The sequence below is a fragment of the Terrapene carolina genome, unplaced genomic scaffold (genome assembly GCF_002925995.2).
Source record: "Terrapene carolina triunguis isolate 2854851 unplaced genomic scaffold, T_m_triunguis-2.0 Scaffold85, whole genome shotgun sequence".
NCBI lineage: Eukaryota > Metazoa > Chordata > Testudines > Emydidae > Terrapene > Terrapene triunguis.
This window is the reverse complement of record NW_020664436.1, coordinates 33,132,255-33,152,681: the sequence shown is the minus strand read 5'-3', so window position 1 is coordinate 33,152,681 and position 20,427 is coordinate 33,132,255. Positions and strand designations below refer to the sequence as shown.

Below are 20,427 nucleotides of genomic sequence, written 5' to 3'. Positions count from 1 at the left end.
GACTGCTCAGTAATAAGTATACACTAATGATAGCTAATCTAGTCTCTGATAACGTCCTTGTTAATATTTTTTTTTACAGGTATTCTAAAACATCAGGCTTTTTTAAAGTTATTATTTATTTCTTCAAGAAAATCGCAAGACACAGAATTTGGTTTGGAAATTATATCCACCATCTAATATATATGTAAAAAGCATTGATTTTTTTTTTTTAAAGGCTATGTTTAAAAAGTAAGGAAGTAAAAAATTTAAAGTAATATATGAAGACCTACTAAATCTTCCACACTTTCTATATTCTAAACTGCAGGGAAATGTTTAAAAATTATATATTTTCATTGAAAATTAAAAGCAATATTTCTGAAAACATTTCTGTTTAAATCTTAAGCTTTGTAAAAATTCTTTTTAATATAAAAAGTTTAATCCTAAAAATAATTGACAATGTCCCTTCAATTAGAATCTAACATTGTTTTTGTTTTATACTGAAGTACATTATGAATGAGAGTCATGATTCTGGAGTAGTAACTATGTAGATGAATTTGGACTTGGTCTGCTGTAATTAATACATTATTACAACTGGGTTCTTGAAGTTTGTCATTAACAGCTCAGAGTGTGAATTGTGACCTTGTCTTTGCTCTGGGACCATCTGTTATCTTATATATCTTTGCAGGTTTTGCTGAAACACTGAATGTTAGTTCCTAAAGGATATATGCATATTTTAGGAATTCACAAGTATAACATAGTTCTTCTTTGAGTGCTTGCTCATGTCCATTCTGTTGTAGGTGTGTGGGCTCACCACATGCACCGGTGCTGGAAGTTTTTCCCTCTAGTATCCGTAGGGGACCGGCTCTGGAGCGACGCGCATATGCACTGGTATAAGGGGCGCCGCTGACTCCTCCCAACCTCAGTTCTTTCTGACCGCCAGTGACGGTGCTGGAATGTCTTCTTGCCTCGGCAAGCTTATTCCTCTCAGCTGTGCCTAGTTGTGAAGTTTCTGTATATAGTTGTTAGAAATTTGTTAGTTTTATAGTTCCCTTAGCGTACACTTAGTATTAGGTTGTTAGTCCCGAATAGGACTTAGCCTAGGGACGGGGCATGCCCCGGTCCCCGGGCTTCAAACCTTGTGACTGTTGCAAGAAACCCATGGCAGTCAGTGATCCTCATCGAAGCTGTTTGAAGTGCTTAGGGGAAACCCACATTAGTGACACGAGCTTCAGAGCGTGGACGAAAAAGCAGTGGGACATGAGTCTCTAAGCGCTTCTTGTGGAGTTGGCCCTTACACCTGCCTCAGAGCCAACCAAATCAGACTTTGCTCCTAGCACTGCAGCCTCAGTGCGGAGTGCGCTGCTGGCACCGGCCTCAGACCGGCGCCGATCCCCATCCCCAGTACCGGCTAAAAAGCAAAGAAAGGTTAGGAGGGGACGTTCTCTTGTATCCCGTAAAGGGAAGGAGAGGGCCGGAGGAGAGCAAAGACCTGTGAGGGGCTGCTCTTCCCCTCCAGACGGAGGTTGGGCTCCGACTCCTGCTGAGCGGTTGAGCCCACTCCAAGACCCTCCCACTACCCCAGGGAGCAGCAGTGGCACTTGGCGGTGCTGTCCACACCAGAGGCCTTTCAAGCTGCGAAGGACATTCTGTCCCTGCTGTGGCAGCCCATGCCGGTCATGGAGGTGCCCCGCTCTAGGGGTAAACCTGCCTTGGGACCCTTCCAATGGTCCCCATCAGTGCAGCACTGATCCTTGCCGCTGGGGGTGCCCCGCCAGCACTTGCCTGAGCAGAGCCATCAGCCCACAGACATTGGTTGGTTTGCCTGCCAGAGTTCCCGGCGTCAGTCCCCGGGCTCGAGGCGGCGATCGCGAGGGGGCTGGCCCAGAGGTGCGGCACCAATCCCCAGAACCCCAGTGCTGGGAGCAACCAAGCCACTCTCCCAGCTCACTGCACCGCTGCGGAGGGTCAAGACGTCAGAGCCCGATCACAGTACCACCGGTATGGTTCACCGTGAGCACGCTGATGGTCTCCAACACATCAGTTTACTCGCTCACATTCCCGATCTACGGAGCAGCACTGCTCGCTAAGCGTAAGGCATCAATAACCGGGGTACCGTCGCCGATCCGCCGAACTCCACTGCCGGTCACCGGGATTGCGGCACCCAGAGCCATCGCCCTCATACAGAACCTCAGCGGAGGTCTGGGGCCAGAGCTGAGGGGATCGGGGTAGACAGGCAGTCTCAGCACCATCCTGGTCCCTCAGGCATGTATCCCCCTCCTTGTGCTCTGACAGCAAGGAGGAAATCCTGCCCACGGGCCAGGGCCACCCATTGGGGGCACTAGCATTCCCTGCTGGGCCACCAATGGCAACATGGCCCCAGGGCCATGGCAATTTTGGAACCCCTGGAAATTTCCCCAACAATCGCGGGGGCATAGGTCAGCCTCGGGGGCATCCAACAAATGGTCGGCAACAGTCTCCTGCACGCCCCCTGATTGATGTACTGAGAGTGGCAGCCCCTGCCAGGGTGGCATTGCCAGTGCACGAGGGAGTGGTGAAAATCACTAAGGACCTGTGGCAGACACTTTCCTCACTGCCCCGCATCTCCAAGCGGGCAGAGCGAAAATACTACGTCCCCGCTAAGGGGTATGAGTATCTTTATACCCACCCTGCCCCAAGCTCACTGGTTGTGTCGGCAGCCAATGAGCACAATAGACAGGGCCAACCGGGATCGATGCCTAAGAACCAGGAGGCAAAATTTATTCTACATCCAGCCTCCAGCTGAGAGTGGCTAACCATCAGGCCTTGCTTGGCCACTATGATTTTAACATCTGGCAGTCCATGGCCAAATTCTGATTAGCTGCCAGAGGAACCTAGGAAGGAATTCCTGGCTATCCTCAATAAGGGCAGGGTGGTGGCCAGGGCAGCCCTCCAAGTGGCCTCAGATGTGGCAGACTCTGTGGCCCAAACTATGGCCTCGGCCATTTCGAGGAGGCAGGCGTCCTGGTTGCAGTCGTTGGGCCTTTCAATGGAGGTTCAACAGTCCATCCAGGACCTTCCATTCGATGGCCTGGCACTGTTCTCCGAGCAAACAGACAATAAATTGCACGGCCTATAAGACTCGAGGGCTACCTTGCAAACCCTGAGCCTGTACACGCTGGGGCCGGCAAGGAAGTAGTTTAAGCTGCAACAAACCCATAGGTTTGGGAGCCAGTCTTGGTCAGAACCCTTCTGTAAGAAGGGAAAGGGCTATAAGTGCCAGCAAGGCCACCAGCCAGCATCCTCTGCTCACTAGAGCTCCACCCGTAACCAACTGGGTGGTAAGCAGGCATTTTGAGGGTGCGCTCGAGTATGACCTTCCAGCCTGTGTCCTGGATCCTGCTCCCCTGTTATTTTCCAACTACCTGTCCCCCTTCTTCCCTGCCTGGGCCTCTATAACATCAGACCAGTGGGTCCTCAGCACAGTAGCGGGGGATATACCCTCCAGTTTATTTCTATCCCCTCCTCGAGCCCCTTCTCTCCCCCCCGGTCCCTCTTCAGGGACTCTTTTCAGAGGCATCTGCTCGCTCAGGAGGTGCAAGGCTTTCTGCAGGTGAGAGCTGTGGAGGAAGTCCCATTGCATTTAAGGGGCAAAGGGTTTTACTTTCTCTATTTTTTAATCCCAAAGGCCAAAGGGGGTCTACAACCCATCCTCGACCTGTGGAATCTCAACAAGTATTTCAAGAAGTTGAAGTTTTGCTTGGTCTCCCTGGCCTCCATCATTCCTTCCCTGGATCTGGGAGACTGGTACTCTGCCCTTGATTTGAAAGCCACTTACTTTTACATATCAATATTCCATAGTCACAGACAGTTCCTATGCTTCATAGTTGGGACTGTCCACTACCAATATGCAGTGCTCCCTTTTGGCCTAGCAACAGCACCAAGAGTGTTTACGAAATGCATGTTGCTGGTTGCGGCCTACCTCAGGCATCAGGGTATCCAGATTTACCCGTGCCTTGATGACTGGCTCATCAAGGGCCGGTCCAGGTCCAGCACAGTGTCAATATGGTGCAAGCCACTTGTCGAACTCTGGGCCTGCTGATAAACAAACAAAAATCAACGTTAATCCCAGTCCAACAGATAGTTTATTGGGACGGTACTTGACTCTACCTGAGCCAGAGCATTTCTACTAGAGGCCAGGTTCAGGGCAACGTCACATCTAATTGCCAGCGTCCGCACACATCCGCTCACCACAGTCCAGGCCTTTCTCAAACTATTGGGTCACGTAGCAGCATGCACGTATGTTGTCTGCCATTCGAGACTCAGGCTGCACCCCCTTTGAATGTGTCTAGCAGCAGTCTGCTCCCCAGCCAGCATCGCCTGGACAAGGTCATCATGGTCCCTCCGAGGGTAATTACCTCTCTGCAGTGGTGGACCAACCTGAAGTTGGTGTTAGAAGGAGTGCTGTTCGAGAGTCCATGACCCACGGTCTCCCTGTTATCGGATGCATCTGACCTCGGTTGGGGAGCGCATCTTGGTATGCTGCGGACTCAAGGTACATGGTCTTGAGAGGAGCTCACATTACATATAAATATCAGGAAGCTTATGGCCATCCGACTAGCTTGTGATGTCTTCCTTCCACAGCTGTCCGGAGTTGACCTGTTCGTCACTAGACAGAACAGAAAGCGTCATCAGTTCTGCTTTCTCCAAGACCTCAGCAGAAGCTCCCTTTCCAATGCTTTTCTCCTGTCATGGTCGGGAGACCTGATGTATGTCTTCCTGCCAATTCTGCTTATCAGCAAAGTCCTCTCAAAAATCAAGAGTGACAAGGCGCGAGTCATTATGATCACCCCAGTGTGGCCTTGCCAGCATTGGTTCTGAACGCTCATGGAACTGGCTGGGGTAGCTCCATGGCTACCGCTCAGCCGCCATGACCTACTCTTGCAGGATCATGGTCGGCTCCTGCACCTGAATCTTACCTCTCTCCACCTCACAGCTTGGATGCTGAGTCCGGAGGAACAGGCCTGCTCTAGTCAGGTACAGCAGATTCTCCTGGAAAGCAGAAAGCCCTCCACCAGAGTGACTTACCTGGCAAAGTGGAAGCGTTTCTCCTGCTGGGCGTCGGAGCACAACATCTCCCCAACCCAGTTGTCTTTGCAATCCATCCTGGGTTACCTGCTTCACTTAAAGCACCAGGGCCTTGCCTTCTCGTCGATCAAAGTGCACCTAGCAGCCATATCAGCCTTCCATCCTTGCGTCCAGGGTAAATCGGTATTCTCGCATGAGATGTTGATCAGGTTCCTGAAGGGCCTTGAATGGCTCTTTCCGCCGATCCGGAACCCGGTCCCCGAATGGGACCTCAACCTAGTCCTTTCCAGGCTCAGAGGTTCCCCCTTTGAGCCAATGGCATCTTGTTCCCTTTCCCATCTGTTGTGGAAGGTTGCATTCCTTGTAGCGATTACCTCAGCGAGGCGTGTATCCGAGATAAAAGCCCTTACTTCGGAGCCACTGTACACGGTATTCTACAAAGACAGGGTCTAGCTGCGGCCCCATCTGGCTTTCCTGCCTAAGTGGTGTCTCATTTCCATGTTGACCAGGATATCTTCCTCCCGGTGTTCTGTCCAAAGCCTCACTCGACCAATGGGGAGAGGCGGCTGCACACTCTGGCTGTCCTACCTGGAATGCACCAATCCCTTCCGCGTATCGGCCCAGCTCTTTATCGCGGCAGCTGACAGGATGAAGGGCCTTCCGGTGTCCTCTCAGACGATTTCGAATTGGATCACTGCCTGCATCTGTACTTGTTGTGACTTGGTGCAGGCTGTGCCTCCACCGATAGTGAAGGCTCTCTCAACTAGGGCTCAGGTGTCTTCGTCTGCCTTCCTGGCGTGTGACCCTATCCAGGACATCTGCAGAGCCGCGACGTGGTCGTCAGTACACACGTTCATGACACATTATGCCACCACTCAGCAGGCCAGAGATGACGATGGCTTCGGCAGAGCTGTGTTGCAATCGACATATCTATGAACTCCTACCCACCTCCGGTGGTACTGCTTGGGAGTCACCTACAATGGAATGGAAATGAGCAAGCACTTGAAGAAGAAAAGACAATTACCTTTTTTTTTTTTTTTTTTAAACTGTTGTTCTTCGAGATGTGATGCTCATGTCCATTCCATGACCTGGCTTCCTTCCCCACTGTCGGAGTTTCCAGCAAGAAGGAGCTGAGAGTGGGAGGAACCGGCGGCGCCCCATATATCAGTGCATACATGCGCCGCTCCAGAGGGCACCAGAGCCAGTCACCTACTGATACCACTGAGGGAAAAACTTCCGGCACTGGTGCATGTAGCGAGCACACACCTACAATGGAATGGACATGAGCAACACATCTCGAAGAACAACAGTTACGAAAAGGTAACTGTCTTTTTTCCTGCTTAGAAAATGTTTGTTCATGTTGCTAAAGCCTCTACTGTAGCATGGATGAAGTCTGCTTATTCCTGGCATTTATCACCTATTTTGGGTGACCGTGTAGTTATTTTGCTAACAGGCTAACGTTCCAAGTGTAACTGGTTGGTTTGAGAATGCCTTGGCATAGTTTCCCCCAAACTTCTGAAATCTGAGCTCCCCTTCAGGAAATGAAACCTTTTATGTCTCCCTTGCAACCCAGTGATGTGGTGTTAAAGCCCTACCCATCTTAATTTATGTATTTTATGCTTATAAAAATGATTCAGGAAACATACTACTAGTCAAAGCACAATTGCCAAAGAAGAACTCTTTGTGTAAATGTAGTATCCTTATAGTATCAAAGAATAAGATTTATAATAATTTGGGTTCCAGAAAACATTTGGGAATAGTAAAATTGCCATTATGAGACAGCCTTTTCATAAAAATGGCTACCAGAGCCTATTGTAGCTGTAAGAACTTGACAGTATCATCTTTGGCAGTATATTTAATCTTGTATTCCTAGGTTGACAACCTCCTCTTTGTAGTCATGCAATCTGCCCATCTTGTGAGTCAGAGAAAAGCTTTCCAACAGTCTGCTGAAGGGCTCGTATCTTTACATCATGAACAGACATCCAGCCAGCCAGTCATTGCCAAAGCATTGCAGCAGCTAAAGGTAAGCAGCCTTCTAATTTATTTCCAGGAGGGTCGTTTATTGTTTTATCATTTGAATCTCATTCACTGGTATAAATTAAAACACACATGGCTCGAAAGCTGTTGACGTGATTTGACTCCAGTGATGATGATAAACCAGTACTCTGGATTTGTACTTTGTACAAGTTGTTGTAGGTCGTGTTTTCTGTCCAGTCTCCATTGCGCTCACACAAATCACTTGTGAATGCAACTTTTGAGCAATATCATGTGCATGTACAAGTCATAGAATCTACACACAAAAAATAGGAAGCCAGTGTGTACTACAGTAGACACATGAACCAAGGCAAAACAAAAAGTTTCATATAAAGGGGTCACAGAGTTGAAATGAAGTAGATTCTCTAGTTCTTACAAACTTCCTGTGTTCAAAATGTCAGAAAAACCAAACTTCATTTATTATATATAATATAACTTTATAGATGATGAAAAATAAGGAGAATTTTCAAAACTGTGGACAGCAAACATTAAAATGTTTTTATGTGACATGAAAGTGGGTAGGCCTACAAAACCACAGAACCAACAGAAACTAGGATTTGCTAATTGAAGGTGTCATGGCTGTCCCCAGATTTCCCACTGAAGTCAGTGGCACCCGTGCCCACACACCCACGGATAGAATTTGACTCTGTGTTATGTTTTATATAGATAGTAACAGTAGTGTTCTTTTTCTAACTCAGCCAGCTCTTACTGTGAAATGTAGTTTCTGAGAATGTGGCATTTATTATTAAGCCATTTATTTATTTATTTCCCAGAAAACTATAGATTTTGGTCAGAATTTGATAAAATAGCACTGTAGCCAAGAAACAGTATTTTAAGCAACTGTTTGGTTTGTATAGATCTGCGTGAGTTAGGAATTATTGACTATATGAATAAAGTGCATCACCTGCTAAGTCACATAATTGTAATTCATGGTTGTCTTAAAACATCTGTGGGTGTACTCTCTTATAAAATCATCCTCTTATTACTGTGCCTTCATCTTCACCCAGGCATTTGTTTTATCCACTCTTTGACTGTCTCTCCTTACAGTGCTTAGCATAACAGGATCCCAACTGCTTTGGGATTTTGTCACTACTGTTCTACAAATAATATTAATTCAGCGTGTCTCTTCAACTGAAGCTGACTTTTTTTGTTCTTCAGAGCGATGCATTACAGCTATGCAATAAGATAAGCTGTGCCATTGATAGAGTTGATCGCATGTTCACTTCTGAATTTGATGCTGAGGTTGATGAGTCTGAATCCGCCACTTTGCAGCAATACTACCGAGAAGCCATGATTCAGAGTTACAATTTTGGGTTTGAGGTAAGTGAGCAAAAGGGAATGCATTTTTTGTGGTAAAATAATGTTTTTAGCATTTTTTGTGGTAAAATTCAACTCTTTCACTTACAAAAATTAGTGAATTATGCTTTTGAGTGAATTCTGTTAATTCTTATAAGAGTATATTGTGGTGCTGTGCAAATCTTTTCATGGTGTGAAAATTAAAACTTTAGACTACATAAGAGAGAGAGCAGATCTGTTGAATCTGCCAAACTCTCAAACTCATTGAAACTCTTATTTTGGCAAGGCATTCCTAGTTGGCAGTCTGAATTTAAAGTTTAGTCTTTTCAGGCTTTGTCTGTTGACAAATTTTTACAGGAGGTTAGAAATATTCTGATGTGAGCTGTGTCACTTGATCTTTCTCTGCCTCATTTTTTCTTTCTAGGCCTATACAAGCTACTATGTAAATGCAAAATATTTTAATTTTTAAATGTTGAGCCCTTATTCTAAGGTTCTCTTTAAACCCTTTATATCAGTGGATGCAGCTCATCAATGCCTGCCTTAGTGTGCCAACCAGGAAATGTCTGCTTCAGGCCACTTCTGATACATCTTCACTTGTTTGATTCCTTTGAACCCTTTATAGATACACCTTTGAGACAGTACACACTTCACTATGTACACAGTCCTTGTAAGAATGGTCTTCTAAAACAGACTGTTTCTATTGAATCTTTTAGTGCACATATCTACTACATATCCAAATACTTTATTCTTTCCATGTACTACTTCAATTAAATTTGCCTGTAAGGTATGAGTATTACTCAATGCTAGTTTGAGACTTGATCTATATGATAGCAGAGCTGCGTATTATTCCTGTCTAGACAATATAATTCTTACTTGGTATGCACATTGTTTAAAAGTAGTGCATGCACACACATAGTATGCCACATGGCTGAAATGCTACCATTTTGTCTTGGTTCTTCTGCACTAAATGTCTTGCATTTGGGGCTTTCCCTCAAAGACATCGTTAAATAAATAATCATGCAAATTGTATGGATAGAATTAATTATATGAGTGTGAGATATGATCGTGCTTTCTTGTAATGTTTTATTAGCGAGCAGATATTTCAGTAGATATTATATTATAATGGTTTTATTTTAATTTTAATACTTGAAGGATAATTTTTAATATATTGTAGTACCATAAAGAAGTTGTTCGCCTGATGTCTGGAGAATTCAGGCAGAAAATTGGAGATAAGTATATCAACTTTGCCAGAAAATGGATGAATTATGTACTAACAAAATGCGAGAGCGGTCGAGGCACTAGACCCAGGTAATGGCTAACTGGGCACCATATCACAATATGATGTGTTGCTCTTTTCTTAAATATTATGCGGGATATTTCTGCATTGATCAATGAATAATGGCTACGTCCCATCATGAAATTTTCCATAGTAAAAGTACAAAGCACTACTCAAACTGCTTAATGAGTTTTTCTTTCCAGACTCCTTCCCCTGAGTGTTAGCTGTCACAGAAGAGGGAGAGAAGAGATACCTGAGATAACTAGGGCCCAAACCATTCAAAGCTTTCAAATTAAGGGCCGACACCTTGATGAAAAATTACTATTTGGTCAGGAATCAGTAAAGATGGCAGAGCATTAGTGTAACATGCATTCGTCGGGGTGTCCTGTTTAGAAAGGTGGTGGTGTTGCGTGGCGAATTACTGTGTGTGCAGCATCGGATGACTTTTTCCTCCAGTAAGAGTTCTTTGTATTAATCCAACCTGAAGGTGACAAAAGTGTGGCTCACAAGTGACTAGGTCTTCTAACAGGAAAGGTTGGGCAGTCTTCTAACTAGATGAAAATGATAGAAAGCATTTTGCCATTGTTTGATATTCAGGAACAACAAGAAATCTACCAAGACCTTGGGACTACATACTATTTTGAGCATTGGATGACAGGTGTCTTTGAATGAGGGTGTGGTCATAGTTCTTCGAGCGATTTCACATGTCCATTCCACTTCAGGTGTGTGCATGCCCAGTGTACCAAAGTTGGAGATTTTTCCCTTAATGGCACCTGTCAGGGCGGCACACGCATGCGTGCGCCCTTTGTGGCTTTGTACTGCTGTGTGATGTATTTCCCTTTATGCCACCCCTCTGCCATTTGTACCACCCTTGCGCCCTCTCAAGTCCTTCTTACTGCCCATGTTGGTAGTCTGTGTGTGTTGACTTGCTTTGCAAGTGTTTTCCCCATCAGGGAATTTGTTCTTTTGTATATAATTAGTGTACTCATCTATAGTTAGTTAGCTAAATATTTAGAGTAAATTTCATTTGTTATTTTACTTAATTTGAATAGAACATTTGGGAATCAACACACTAAGTACTAACTCCCAGTACCAGGGCATGCCTCAGACTCTCGACTTTAAGGCTTACACCAGCTGCAATAAATCTATGCTGGTGAGTGACCCTCATTCCAGGAGTCTAAAGTGCCTCAGTGATGATCACATCAGGGACCATTGTCAGATCTTCAGGGACTTCAAATCCTGGACTAGAAAGGATAGGGAGGTGAAACTGTGTAACCTTTTCAAGGAGTCCACCTTGCATCCATCATCTGAACCTTCCCCCTTAGGATAGGTGCATTTCTTCCATCAGAAGTGCTCCTCTAGACATAGCATAGTCTTGGGACTGTTCCCCTTCCCTGATGCCCAGGAAGGAGCATAAAAAACATGCCTCAAAAGTATGCCCGGTTCCTCCACAAAATCGAGGTCTTTGGTACCGTCCGCCAGCAAGCAAGCTGGAAGGTAAGGTAGAGAGTCCTCCCATGATTGACAGGTCCCACTACCGACTTCATCTTGTCCAGGGTTGTTGACTCCATCAACAGTGCTGTTGAGACTGACCCCTACAGTGGTATCACCCCTTCAACGCAACAGCCTCGGGGGGAACCTCGTGGTAATGACAACACTGAAGGCTTATGCTGTGGCATGAGATCTGCTATGCCTCTTGGTACTGGGTGCTCCAGCAGTATAGAAGACAAGTCATCTGGTACTGATATATCTTCAGTCTTTGTTGGAGTTACCTGCTAGTAAGGTCCAACCCTCGGTACCGGCGTAGCCGACTTTAGACAGTCCAGTGCCGCCTTGCCTGGTGCCATCTAGAGGCAAGCCGAGTATGCTGTCCCTGGTACCAACATCTTTGGATACACATCACCAGTCTTCAGCACTGCATAATACCACGTCTCCCTAGTCGGGTGACTCGGGTTCTTCTTCAGAGTCTGCTGTCGGCTCCTGTGCCCCTCACTCTTGGAATAGAAGGTGTCATTCACCTTCATCGAGAGGATTGTGCCCCTGGTATCTGACAGGTGCCACAGTGGTCCAGGGACATGGATCCTTGAGCTGATAGAGGTTAGGCTCCAATACTCTACCATCGCTGTATTGGAACCCATGGGATTTCTCCACCACCAACAGATCATCCCCAGTTCCTCTGCTCTCCAGATCTCCAAACGATGGGATGGCTCACATGAGGCGTCTCAGGAAGTTACCCTGGTATCCACGCCAGTACTGAGGAACAACCTTCCATGCCACAACTTACTCCTGGGGAGGTACAGGAGAACTCCAGCTGAACCTTCTTTACACTTGTCCTCCTCTTCATCTGATGAGGTGGTGTTGTCTGGATTGTCCTCCATTCTTCAGGATGACTGCAGGGCCTACTACGAGCTCCTAAAGAGAGTTGCTTCCTCTCTAGATATCTGGGCTGAGGTAGTGCAAGAGAGTTCCAATAGACTGGTGGATGTACTGGGGTCAGCAGAGCCTTCCTGTCTTCCTCTACCTATAAATTAAGCCATACTAGAATCTACAAGATTGCTATGGCAAACACCCTCTCTCTGTCACTGACAGTCAAGAGAACTGAGTGCAGGTATTATGTCCCTTCTCACGGCTCTGAACATTTCTACACTCATCTCTCACCAGGTTCTTTGGTTGTCTTGGCAGTAAATGAAAGAGTGCGTCAGGGATGGCCATCTTCTACCCCAAAGGATAAAGAAGCAAAAAGGTTCAACTTTTTCAGTAGAAAGATTTATTTCATTGCTGGCCTGCAGTTTCGTATCTCTAAAGAGCAAGTCTTGCTGGCAAGATATGATTACTATCTCTGGGATAATGTTCTCATGGACAAGTAAACAGAGGATGCTAGATAAGAGTTCCTGGCTGTCTTGGATGAGGGTAAACTCATAGCTAGGACTTCTCGCCAAACCACGTAAGATGGGGCAGATTTGGCAACCAGAACTATTGCATCTGCAATAATGATGCGCAGGTGTTCATGGCATCAATCCTCTGGTCTTCCACAAGAGGTCCAGCAGACTATACAGGATCTTCTTTGTGAGGGTCCCGCTATATTCTCACAGCAGACTGAGGAGAAGCTTCACAGTCTCAAAGACTCCAGGACTACATTGAAATCATTGGGGATTTACACTCTATTCCCTATAAAGAACCAATTACTCTCTCAGTCGAACCAACAATACCCACCTTTCCTGCCTACACAAGCTTGACCACTCCAGGAGCAAAGGGGAAAAGCTACAGGATGAGACCTCCACTTCCTCACTTTGTCTTCGTCCAGTCCTTCTAGAGAACCCAGAAAGACCAAACAATGTGTTTGACTACCTTGTTGAGGGCAAAATATCAGTGTGTCTTGGGCTACTTTCTCCTACCCCTGTTTTTTCCAACAGCTTATCCCACTTTCAGTGTGCTTTGGGCCTATATTACCACAGACCAGTGGGTTCTAAGCAAAGTGGAACGGGGATACACCCTTCAGATTTTCAGTCCTTCCCTGTCCCTCTTCAGAGACCTCCTCTGAGAGGTCCAGTCTCTCCTCCATTTGGGAGCCATGGAGGAAAAGGGTTTTATTCAATTTACTCCCTGATCCCAAAAGCAAAAGGAGATCACAGACCTATCTAAGACTTGTGAAATCTGAACAAATACCTAAGAAAAATAAGGCTTCACATGGCCACCCCAGCTTCCATTATCCCCTCCCTTGATCCTGGCAACTGGTACACTGCCATGGACTTGGACACACAGTTCCATGCAGCTATTGATCAAAGCCACAGGCTGTTCCTAAGATTTCTGGTCAACAATACCCATTCTCAGTTTACAGTCCTGCACTTCAGCCTCTCTGTGGTCCTGTGAATATTTACAAAATGCATGGTGGCTGCATTCCTAAGAAAAGCAGAAGTGCAAGTGTTTTCCTACCTTGACGATTGGCTGGTACAGTTTCAGTCCAAGAACCAGGTGGAATTCAGTATGCAGAACTCAGTGTTTTGAGGTCTGTTGATCAACAAGGGCTAGTCAGTCTTCAATTCAGAGGACAGTGTTTATAGGGGCACTCTTGGTTTCTACAGTAGTCAGGGCTTTCCAGCTCAAGCCAGATTCCAGGCAATGTTAACGATTTCCACAGATCTGAAAGTCCATCCAGTCACAGCTGAAAGGAACTGCCTCAGACTTCTGGAAATGTCGCCTCATGCATATACATGCTCTCTCATGCCAGACTTTGTCTCAGAAGGTTGCAAGCCTGGTTAAAGTCAGTGTACTACCTGGCTCATAACCCATTGGATGTGTTGATTTGTGTGCCTGCAGATGTGCTAGTATTCTTGGACTGATGAATGGATGCAACCCAATGTGTGTATGGGAATTGCCTTTGCCCCTCTTCTACCCACACTGACCCTGGTTACAAATGCTTCTTTTTTAGGGTGGGGAGCACACCTAGGCACTCAGCATCTGTGGTCACAACAGCATTTAGCTTTTCACATAAACATGCAAGAGTTGAGGGCTAATCATCTGGCCTTTTGGACTTTTCTCCCTAACATCAAAGGAACAACACTGCAACAGTGTTCAGTGAACAGACAGGAAGGGGCCAGGTCAGACAGTCTCTGTCATGAAGCATTACAGGTTTGGGAGTTTGGTATCATCAATGTAATTCACCTCAAAGCACCCCATCTTCTTAGGGTTCACAACAGTTTGGCAGATTGCCTGAGCAGATCTTTCAGCAAAGATCACAAATGGTCTCTCAGGCCAGGTCTGGACAAGTTATATGCCCAGATTGCAGTTCCTATCCCTCCCTTGGACTTGAATCTCATGCTAAGAAGGTTGATGGGTTCGCCCTTTTAACCGATGGCTTACCTGCTCGTTACTCTGGCTATATATGAAATTTGCATTTTTGGCACGAAGAGTGGCAAAATTATGAGCATTGGTAGCTGACCCTCCCTACACAATCTTCTATAAGAACAAAGCAAACTTATGTCTGCATCCAAAAATTTTGACTTAAGTAGTATCAGAATTCCACCTCAATCAAGCAGTATCCTTACCAACTTTCCTAAACCCCGTTCTCCTAAGGATGAAAAGAGACTCCATACCTGGAAGTTAGAAGGGTGTTAGTGTTTTACTTGGACAGAACTAGGTCATTTAGGTCTTCCTCCCAGCTGTTTGTGACGGTTGCAGAGAGGATGAAAGGCCTTCCAGTCTTGTCCCAGAGAATCTCATCCTGGATTTCTGAGTAGTCTGTCAGTCACTGTTCAGGTAGACTCTGAAACCCACCTCCAGATTGAACTTCTTGTGAGTTACCTGAAGTGGCATGGACATGTGCAATGACTCGAAGAAGGAAAAAAATGGTTACTTACCTGTTCTGTAATTGTTGTTCTTTGAGATGTGTTACACATATCTGTCCAGCCCTGCCCTTTATACCACTGGGCAGCAATATGAGGCAGAAGAGTTTGCATGTGCTGCCCTGACAGATACCGCTAAGGGAAGAATCTGACTGGTGCACTGGACACGCACACCTCTGAAGTGAAATGTACGTGTGCAACACATCTCAAAGAATAACAGTTACAGAACAAGTAAGTAACCATTTTTTCCTGTAGCTACTCACAGTGCTCTTTTCTTCCTGCCAACTTCACCTCCTTCCCAGATTTAGCTTAAGCCAGCTTTCTTTCATCCATATTCCAGTTTTATGCAGATATTTGGATTGTTGGGCAGCAGGATTGTCTGCTCTGAACGTGAAAGATTTAGGGTTGGGTGTTATCAGCATATTGTTGGCAGCATTGCCCATGATGTGTCTCAATCTCCCCATATGTTCTTACAAAATGTTCAGTAAGAGGGGTGACGAGATTGAACCATGTAGAACACCACACCTCAAAGCTCTTGAGGAGGAAGACAAGCTACCCATCACCCCACTCCCAGATTGATCAGGAGAATTGGCAAAGCCGACCTAGCATAACTGCACCCTCACTTGGCTTCCATAGATGGTACAGCAGTATTTTGTGATGGTTGATGTCAAAAACCTCTATAGGATTCAGTCACTTCAGAATGAATGTCTCATGCAGTTTACGGCTAGAAAGAGATCATCCACAAGTGACAACTGCACTCCTTAGTGCTTCAATCTGATCTGAAACCCAATCGGAATAGGTATATAATATTAATACTGGTCAGATTCTGCTTAACTCTATGTGCTAGTACCATGTCTTTGATTTTGCCCAGTAAGTTGTTGTTAGTGACTCCTTATTAAAGTAGTTGCCAAGATCTTATGTTGTGGGCTGGGCACTTTAAAACATATTTTGGGGGAATTTATATGTATTTCCTAAAACATTAGTGGGCTGAGGTGTATAACCAGGCCTGAAGAAGGTAGCCTACTATCTTTATTTGGTGACATCCATATTAAAAGTCTAGAACTCAGAATTTCATGTCCATTTATCACCTGGCTAAAGATTAACCCCTTGCAAAAGCCAGATACTTCACTCTGTACATAAATCTGAACTGTTATACAGAACTTTTGTTAATATATGCAAGTAAACAGCAGTCATTGGGAATGTCTACACTGCAAAAATAAACAGACAATCCCGCAACAGTGAGCCACAGAGCCTGGGTCCGTTGACTTCGGCTTGCGCTATGGGATCAAAATAGCAGCATAGACATTTGTGCTTGGGCAAGAGCCTGTGCTCTGAGATACACCCCTGCCTTGCAGGGTTTGAGATCCTGGACTCCAGCCCGAATCCGAACATCTGTGCTGCTGTCCTGTAGTGAGAGTCCTGCAAGCCCATATCAGTTGATCTGGGCTCTGAGACTTGCTGCCAACGGTCTTTTTTTTTTTTTTTTTTTTTTTGCAGCGTAGACATACCCATAACCATGTATATTAAGATAAGTCACTAGAACTCATGTGACAGTTATGTAATTGTTTTTGGCTAATGAACAATTCTCTTCTGCTTGACAGGTGGGCAACACAAGGTTTTGATTTTCTTCAAGCCATCGAGCCAGCCTTTATTTCAGCTCTGCCTGAAGAGGATTTCTTGGTATGGAATTAATTGTTCTCACATTGCAGCCCAACCTGCTTTCAGTTCAGTTTCAGTCAAAATCTATTATCTGTCTGTTATCAGGGATGTTTTCTGTGCTCTTACATCTGATTAATTATTGTTCTGAGACTGTTCTATATAAATCTAAATGCTGGTTACTCTGATTTAGCTTGCAAAATTCTGAATAGTGCATGCTAATGACATCAATATAAAAAAAAAGTTAAATTGTCATGTCAGGTTTCTGCAGTACTGAAACCTTTGTATAGTAACTACATTCACAACCTGGGATACTTGGCAGCAGTTTGCTGATGAGCTATTAATTTACACTCAACCTAATATTGCTTTCTATTGGATGCTCTGAAATGTATCCTTAATAGCCCTAGTTCATGTATGGAGCAAACACAAAACATTGCAGTCTAACTGTATTTCTTTAGAGCTAAATCATACTAACATACAAGATTTAAAATTTGAATCTTGCCTTGTTACTGTTAAATTATATGGTAGAGCATACGGTAGTTTGTGTTTGGTTGTGGGGGGCAGGGGTTATTTTGTTTCTGTGAAACAGAATCCTGGAAGCTTTAGTTCTGTAATGTGGTATGTTATAGCTCTGCAGTGGAAGTGAAAGTACAGCCCCCACAAAAGTAGCAGAACACAGAGAATAATATTGATGGCGATTGATTGTGTTCACTTTTATTTAGAATCAGCTTTCCTTTGGAATTTTGACAGATATTTTCCCCAGTTAATTTTTTGTCTCTCAAGTAGTGTGTCTGCATTTATTTAAAGAAAAGGACAGGTTACTAAAAGTAATGTGACTAGAAGCCTGTCCCACAGTCACTACATCATTATCTCTGCAGCATTTTTCAGCTCTACTGTTTCAGGAGGCAAAAGAGCATTGATCCCCAGTGGTAACACACTGTAGCTGAGCCACTGTTAATTAGGAAGCAGATCATTATGAACAAATTAAAGATACATTATGAAATACTAGGGTACAGTAACCTTATTAAATAAATACTGAAACTATAGCATTCATCCTTTTCCTTAATATTATCTTTAAAACTAAACTGGCTTTTAGCACAAAAATCCTGAAGTGGACTATTTTCCAATGTTTGTATTGCTGGGAAACATAGTGGTTTTAAAAAATTCCAGTTTTCTTTAAATATAATCTTGATAAGCTTGAGCATTGTGCCTGATATGTCACACAAAATGTAAAGTTCTAGCTTTAAAAACTAGCCCCAGCCTGTTATTTTTTTGCCAACTTTGTTGCAGTTTCTAAAGTATCTATAACAGTTTGATGGATAGTACAAGTATTTTTTTTTTTTTTAAATAAGCTAGTTGTCCTGGCACCTTCTGATGTGATCTCTTCAGTTCTCAAGCTCAGGAGAATCTTGCTGTGTCAGTATTTGGATCAGAGACTTTGAGAAAACAAATGTAAAGTGGTTTTGGTGCTTTACAATCATAGTATTCTTTCCTATGAATGTGTATGGAACCAACACCTCAGCTAGTCTTAAGGGGAGCATTGTATAATGTGGGGAGCTATTTATATGATAAAACCTAAACTCGAGGTTCTGACCACTTGTGGTTGTTGAAAGATAACTTGGCACTTTTGCAAAAAGTGGGATTTGCAATGGCAACTGCACACAAACATCAAGAGAATACCCTAGTAATATTCAGGATAGCTGAGCTAAATTCAGACCTGGTGTAAATAGAAAAAGACTGAGTTGAAGTCAGTGGAAGTTGTGCCATCTTACACCTGGTTTCAATTTAATAGATTTTTACAGTCAGATGAGATCATTATGCTCAAGACTTATCTCCTGTATAACACAGGCCGTAGAACTTCACAGAGAAATCCCGGTGGCAACCCCAAACTCTCTGTTTTGAGAGAGAGAGAGAGAGAGAGAGAGTATTTTAGAAATAACAGTTATCTTGATTTAAAGATTTAAAGTCTTCAAGTGATGGAGAATCTATCACATTCCTTGATATTTTCTTCCAATGGTTAATTACCCTCACTGTTAAAATACATCACTTTATTGGGGTCTCAATTTGTCTAGTTTCAGTTTCCATTATTATGCCTTTGAATTGCTGGAGGAATTTTAGCAAGGTGGAATAATGTTTGTCTATACTTATGACCCTCACATCAGTTGTAACTGAGCACATTAAAAACATTAATAAATTTATCCCCAGAAAATACCTGTAAGATAGGGAAGCATTAGTACACCTGTTTTACAGATGAGGAAACTGAAATATAGAAAGATTAAGTAACTTGTCCAAGTTCTCTCTCACACTGTGTAGCATCCCAGTTCAGTGCCTTAACCCCACAAGACCACCCTTTCTTGAGAGAATTGCTGATGTTGTGGGTGGACAGAAGAGGGGTCTCCTCTTACGCTAACAAAAGCAATTTTTCTGGGTCAGTGTTGAGCACTATATCTCAGAGTGTACAGTATCTTTGAATGTTGTCAGCCAGGTCTAATACTTATCTCTGTGACATAGAACACTTTTTTTTTTTTAAATAACGAAAATAAGGCAGTTTATTCAGTAAACATGATACTTAGTTTTATGGTCTTTGTCAATGCTTGCATATAACTCCTACTAGCATTATAGTAGTATAGAGGGGCTTTTTTATTGTATATCATTGTTCATGCAATGTTGTTACAGCCATACAGCCATGTGAGTCCCACAATATTAGGAGAGAGACGATGGGTGAGGTAATATCCTTTATTGAACCAACGTTTGTAGTTGAGAGAGACAAGCTTTTGAACTTGCATAGAGCTCTTCTTCAGGTCTGGTCAGGTTTCCCAGATCTGAGGAAGAGTACTGTATAAGCTGGCAAGCTTGTCTCTCTCACCAATAGAAGTTGGTACTATAAAAGATATTACCTCACCCAGCTTCTTTCTATCACTGTTCAGTCTTTTTAACTACTTAATTCTGGCAAGTCCATTGCTGGATAGGAGTGTCTAGCAATGAAATCCTAACTTTTGGCTCCAGAGATTTATCTTAATGGAATAGATAGAAGCAGTAGTATCGCACGTGACAGATTATGCATGTATTAGTGCATTTTAAGCAATAACACCCTGCCTTTGTGGACTTCACTCCAGGATAATTGACTGTTAGAGAAATCATGTTGCAGTCATTGTCTAAGCTACCTCATACATTTACAAATATATTTCAGTTAGCAGCATACATAACTATATAGGTCATAGCTGTGGTGAAGAAATGTATTTTGGGGATTTGGGATTTTTATGTCTGAAGACAAATTTAAAGGCTTGATCAAAATTGGAAAAACTAGTAAGCCAAATTTTCTCCAAATCTAGATAAATGATTTTTTTTGGCAATTATCTTGTGTAGTGTACAATATCAAAACTTTTTTTTTTTGTTTCCCTCTCCTAGAGTTTACAAGCTCTGATGAATGAATGCATCGGCCATGTAATTGGAAAACCTCACAGTCCTGTTACAGGTTTGTACATTGGTAAGACAGCAGTTCCTGGCATTACTTCTGGAACCTAGCTACTGTCGTTTGTATAAATAAATTTGAAAAATAACAATTTGATTGCAAGTTCATTTTAAAACATTAAAGTTAACCATAAAAAGGTACTTTTAAAGCTTTTCCTGGTTGTTCTCATATGAACATTACTGTCTGAGTCATCATTAAACTGTGGAAGAGTTAACACAAGTAATGTGTAAAATGACAACAGTCCATATTTTAGGTAGTGGGTTTTTTTGTTTGTTTGTTTTTTAAGTAAATCACTCAGGTGATTCCTC

General features: G+C 43.7%; 1 protein-coding gene across 1 annotated transcript in view; it reads left to right on the top strand.

Moving 5' to 3' along the window:
* Positions 1 to 20,427, top strand: part of MAP3K4 (mitogen-activated protein kinase kinase kinase 4) — a 100,502-nt gene that overhangs the window by 45,449 nt on the left and 34,626 nt on the right. Inside the window, exons 11-15 of the mRNA XM_029911044.1 lie at positions 6,917 to 7,066; positions 8,236 to 8,397; positions 9,548 to 9,681; positions 16,593 to 16,671; positions 20,056 to 20,134. Of these exons, the coding sequence (XP_029766904.1) occupies positions 6,917 to 7,066; positions 8,236 to 8,397; positions 9,548 to 9,681; positions 16,593 to 16,671; positions 20,056 to 20,134 (604 nt within the window). The remainder of the gene's footprint in view (positions 1 to 6,916; positions 7,067 to 8,235; positions 8,398 to 9,547; positions 9,682 to 16,592; positions 16,672 to 20,055; positions 20,135 to 20,427) is intronic.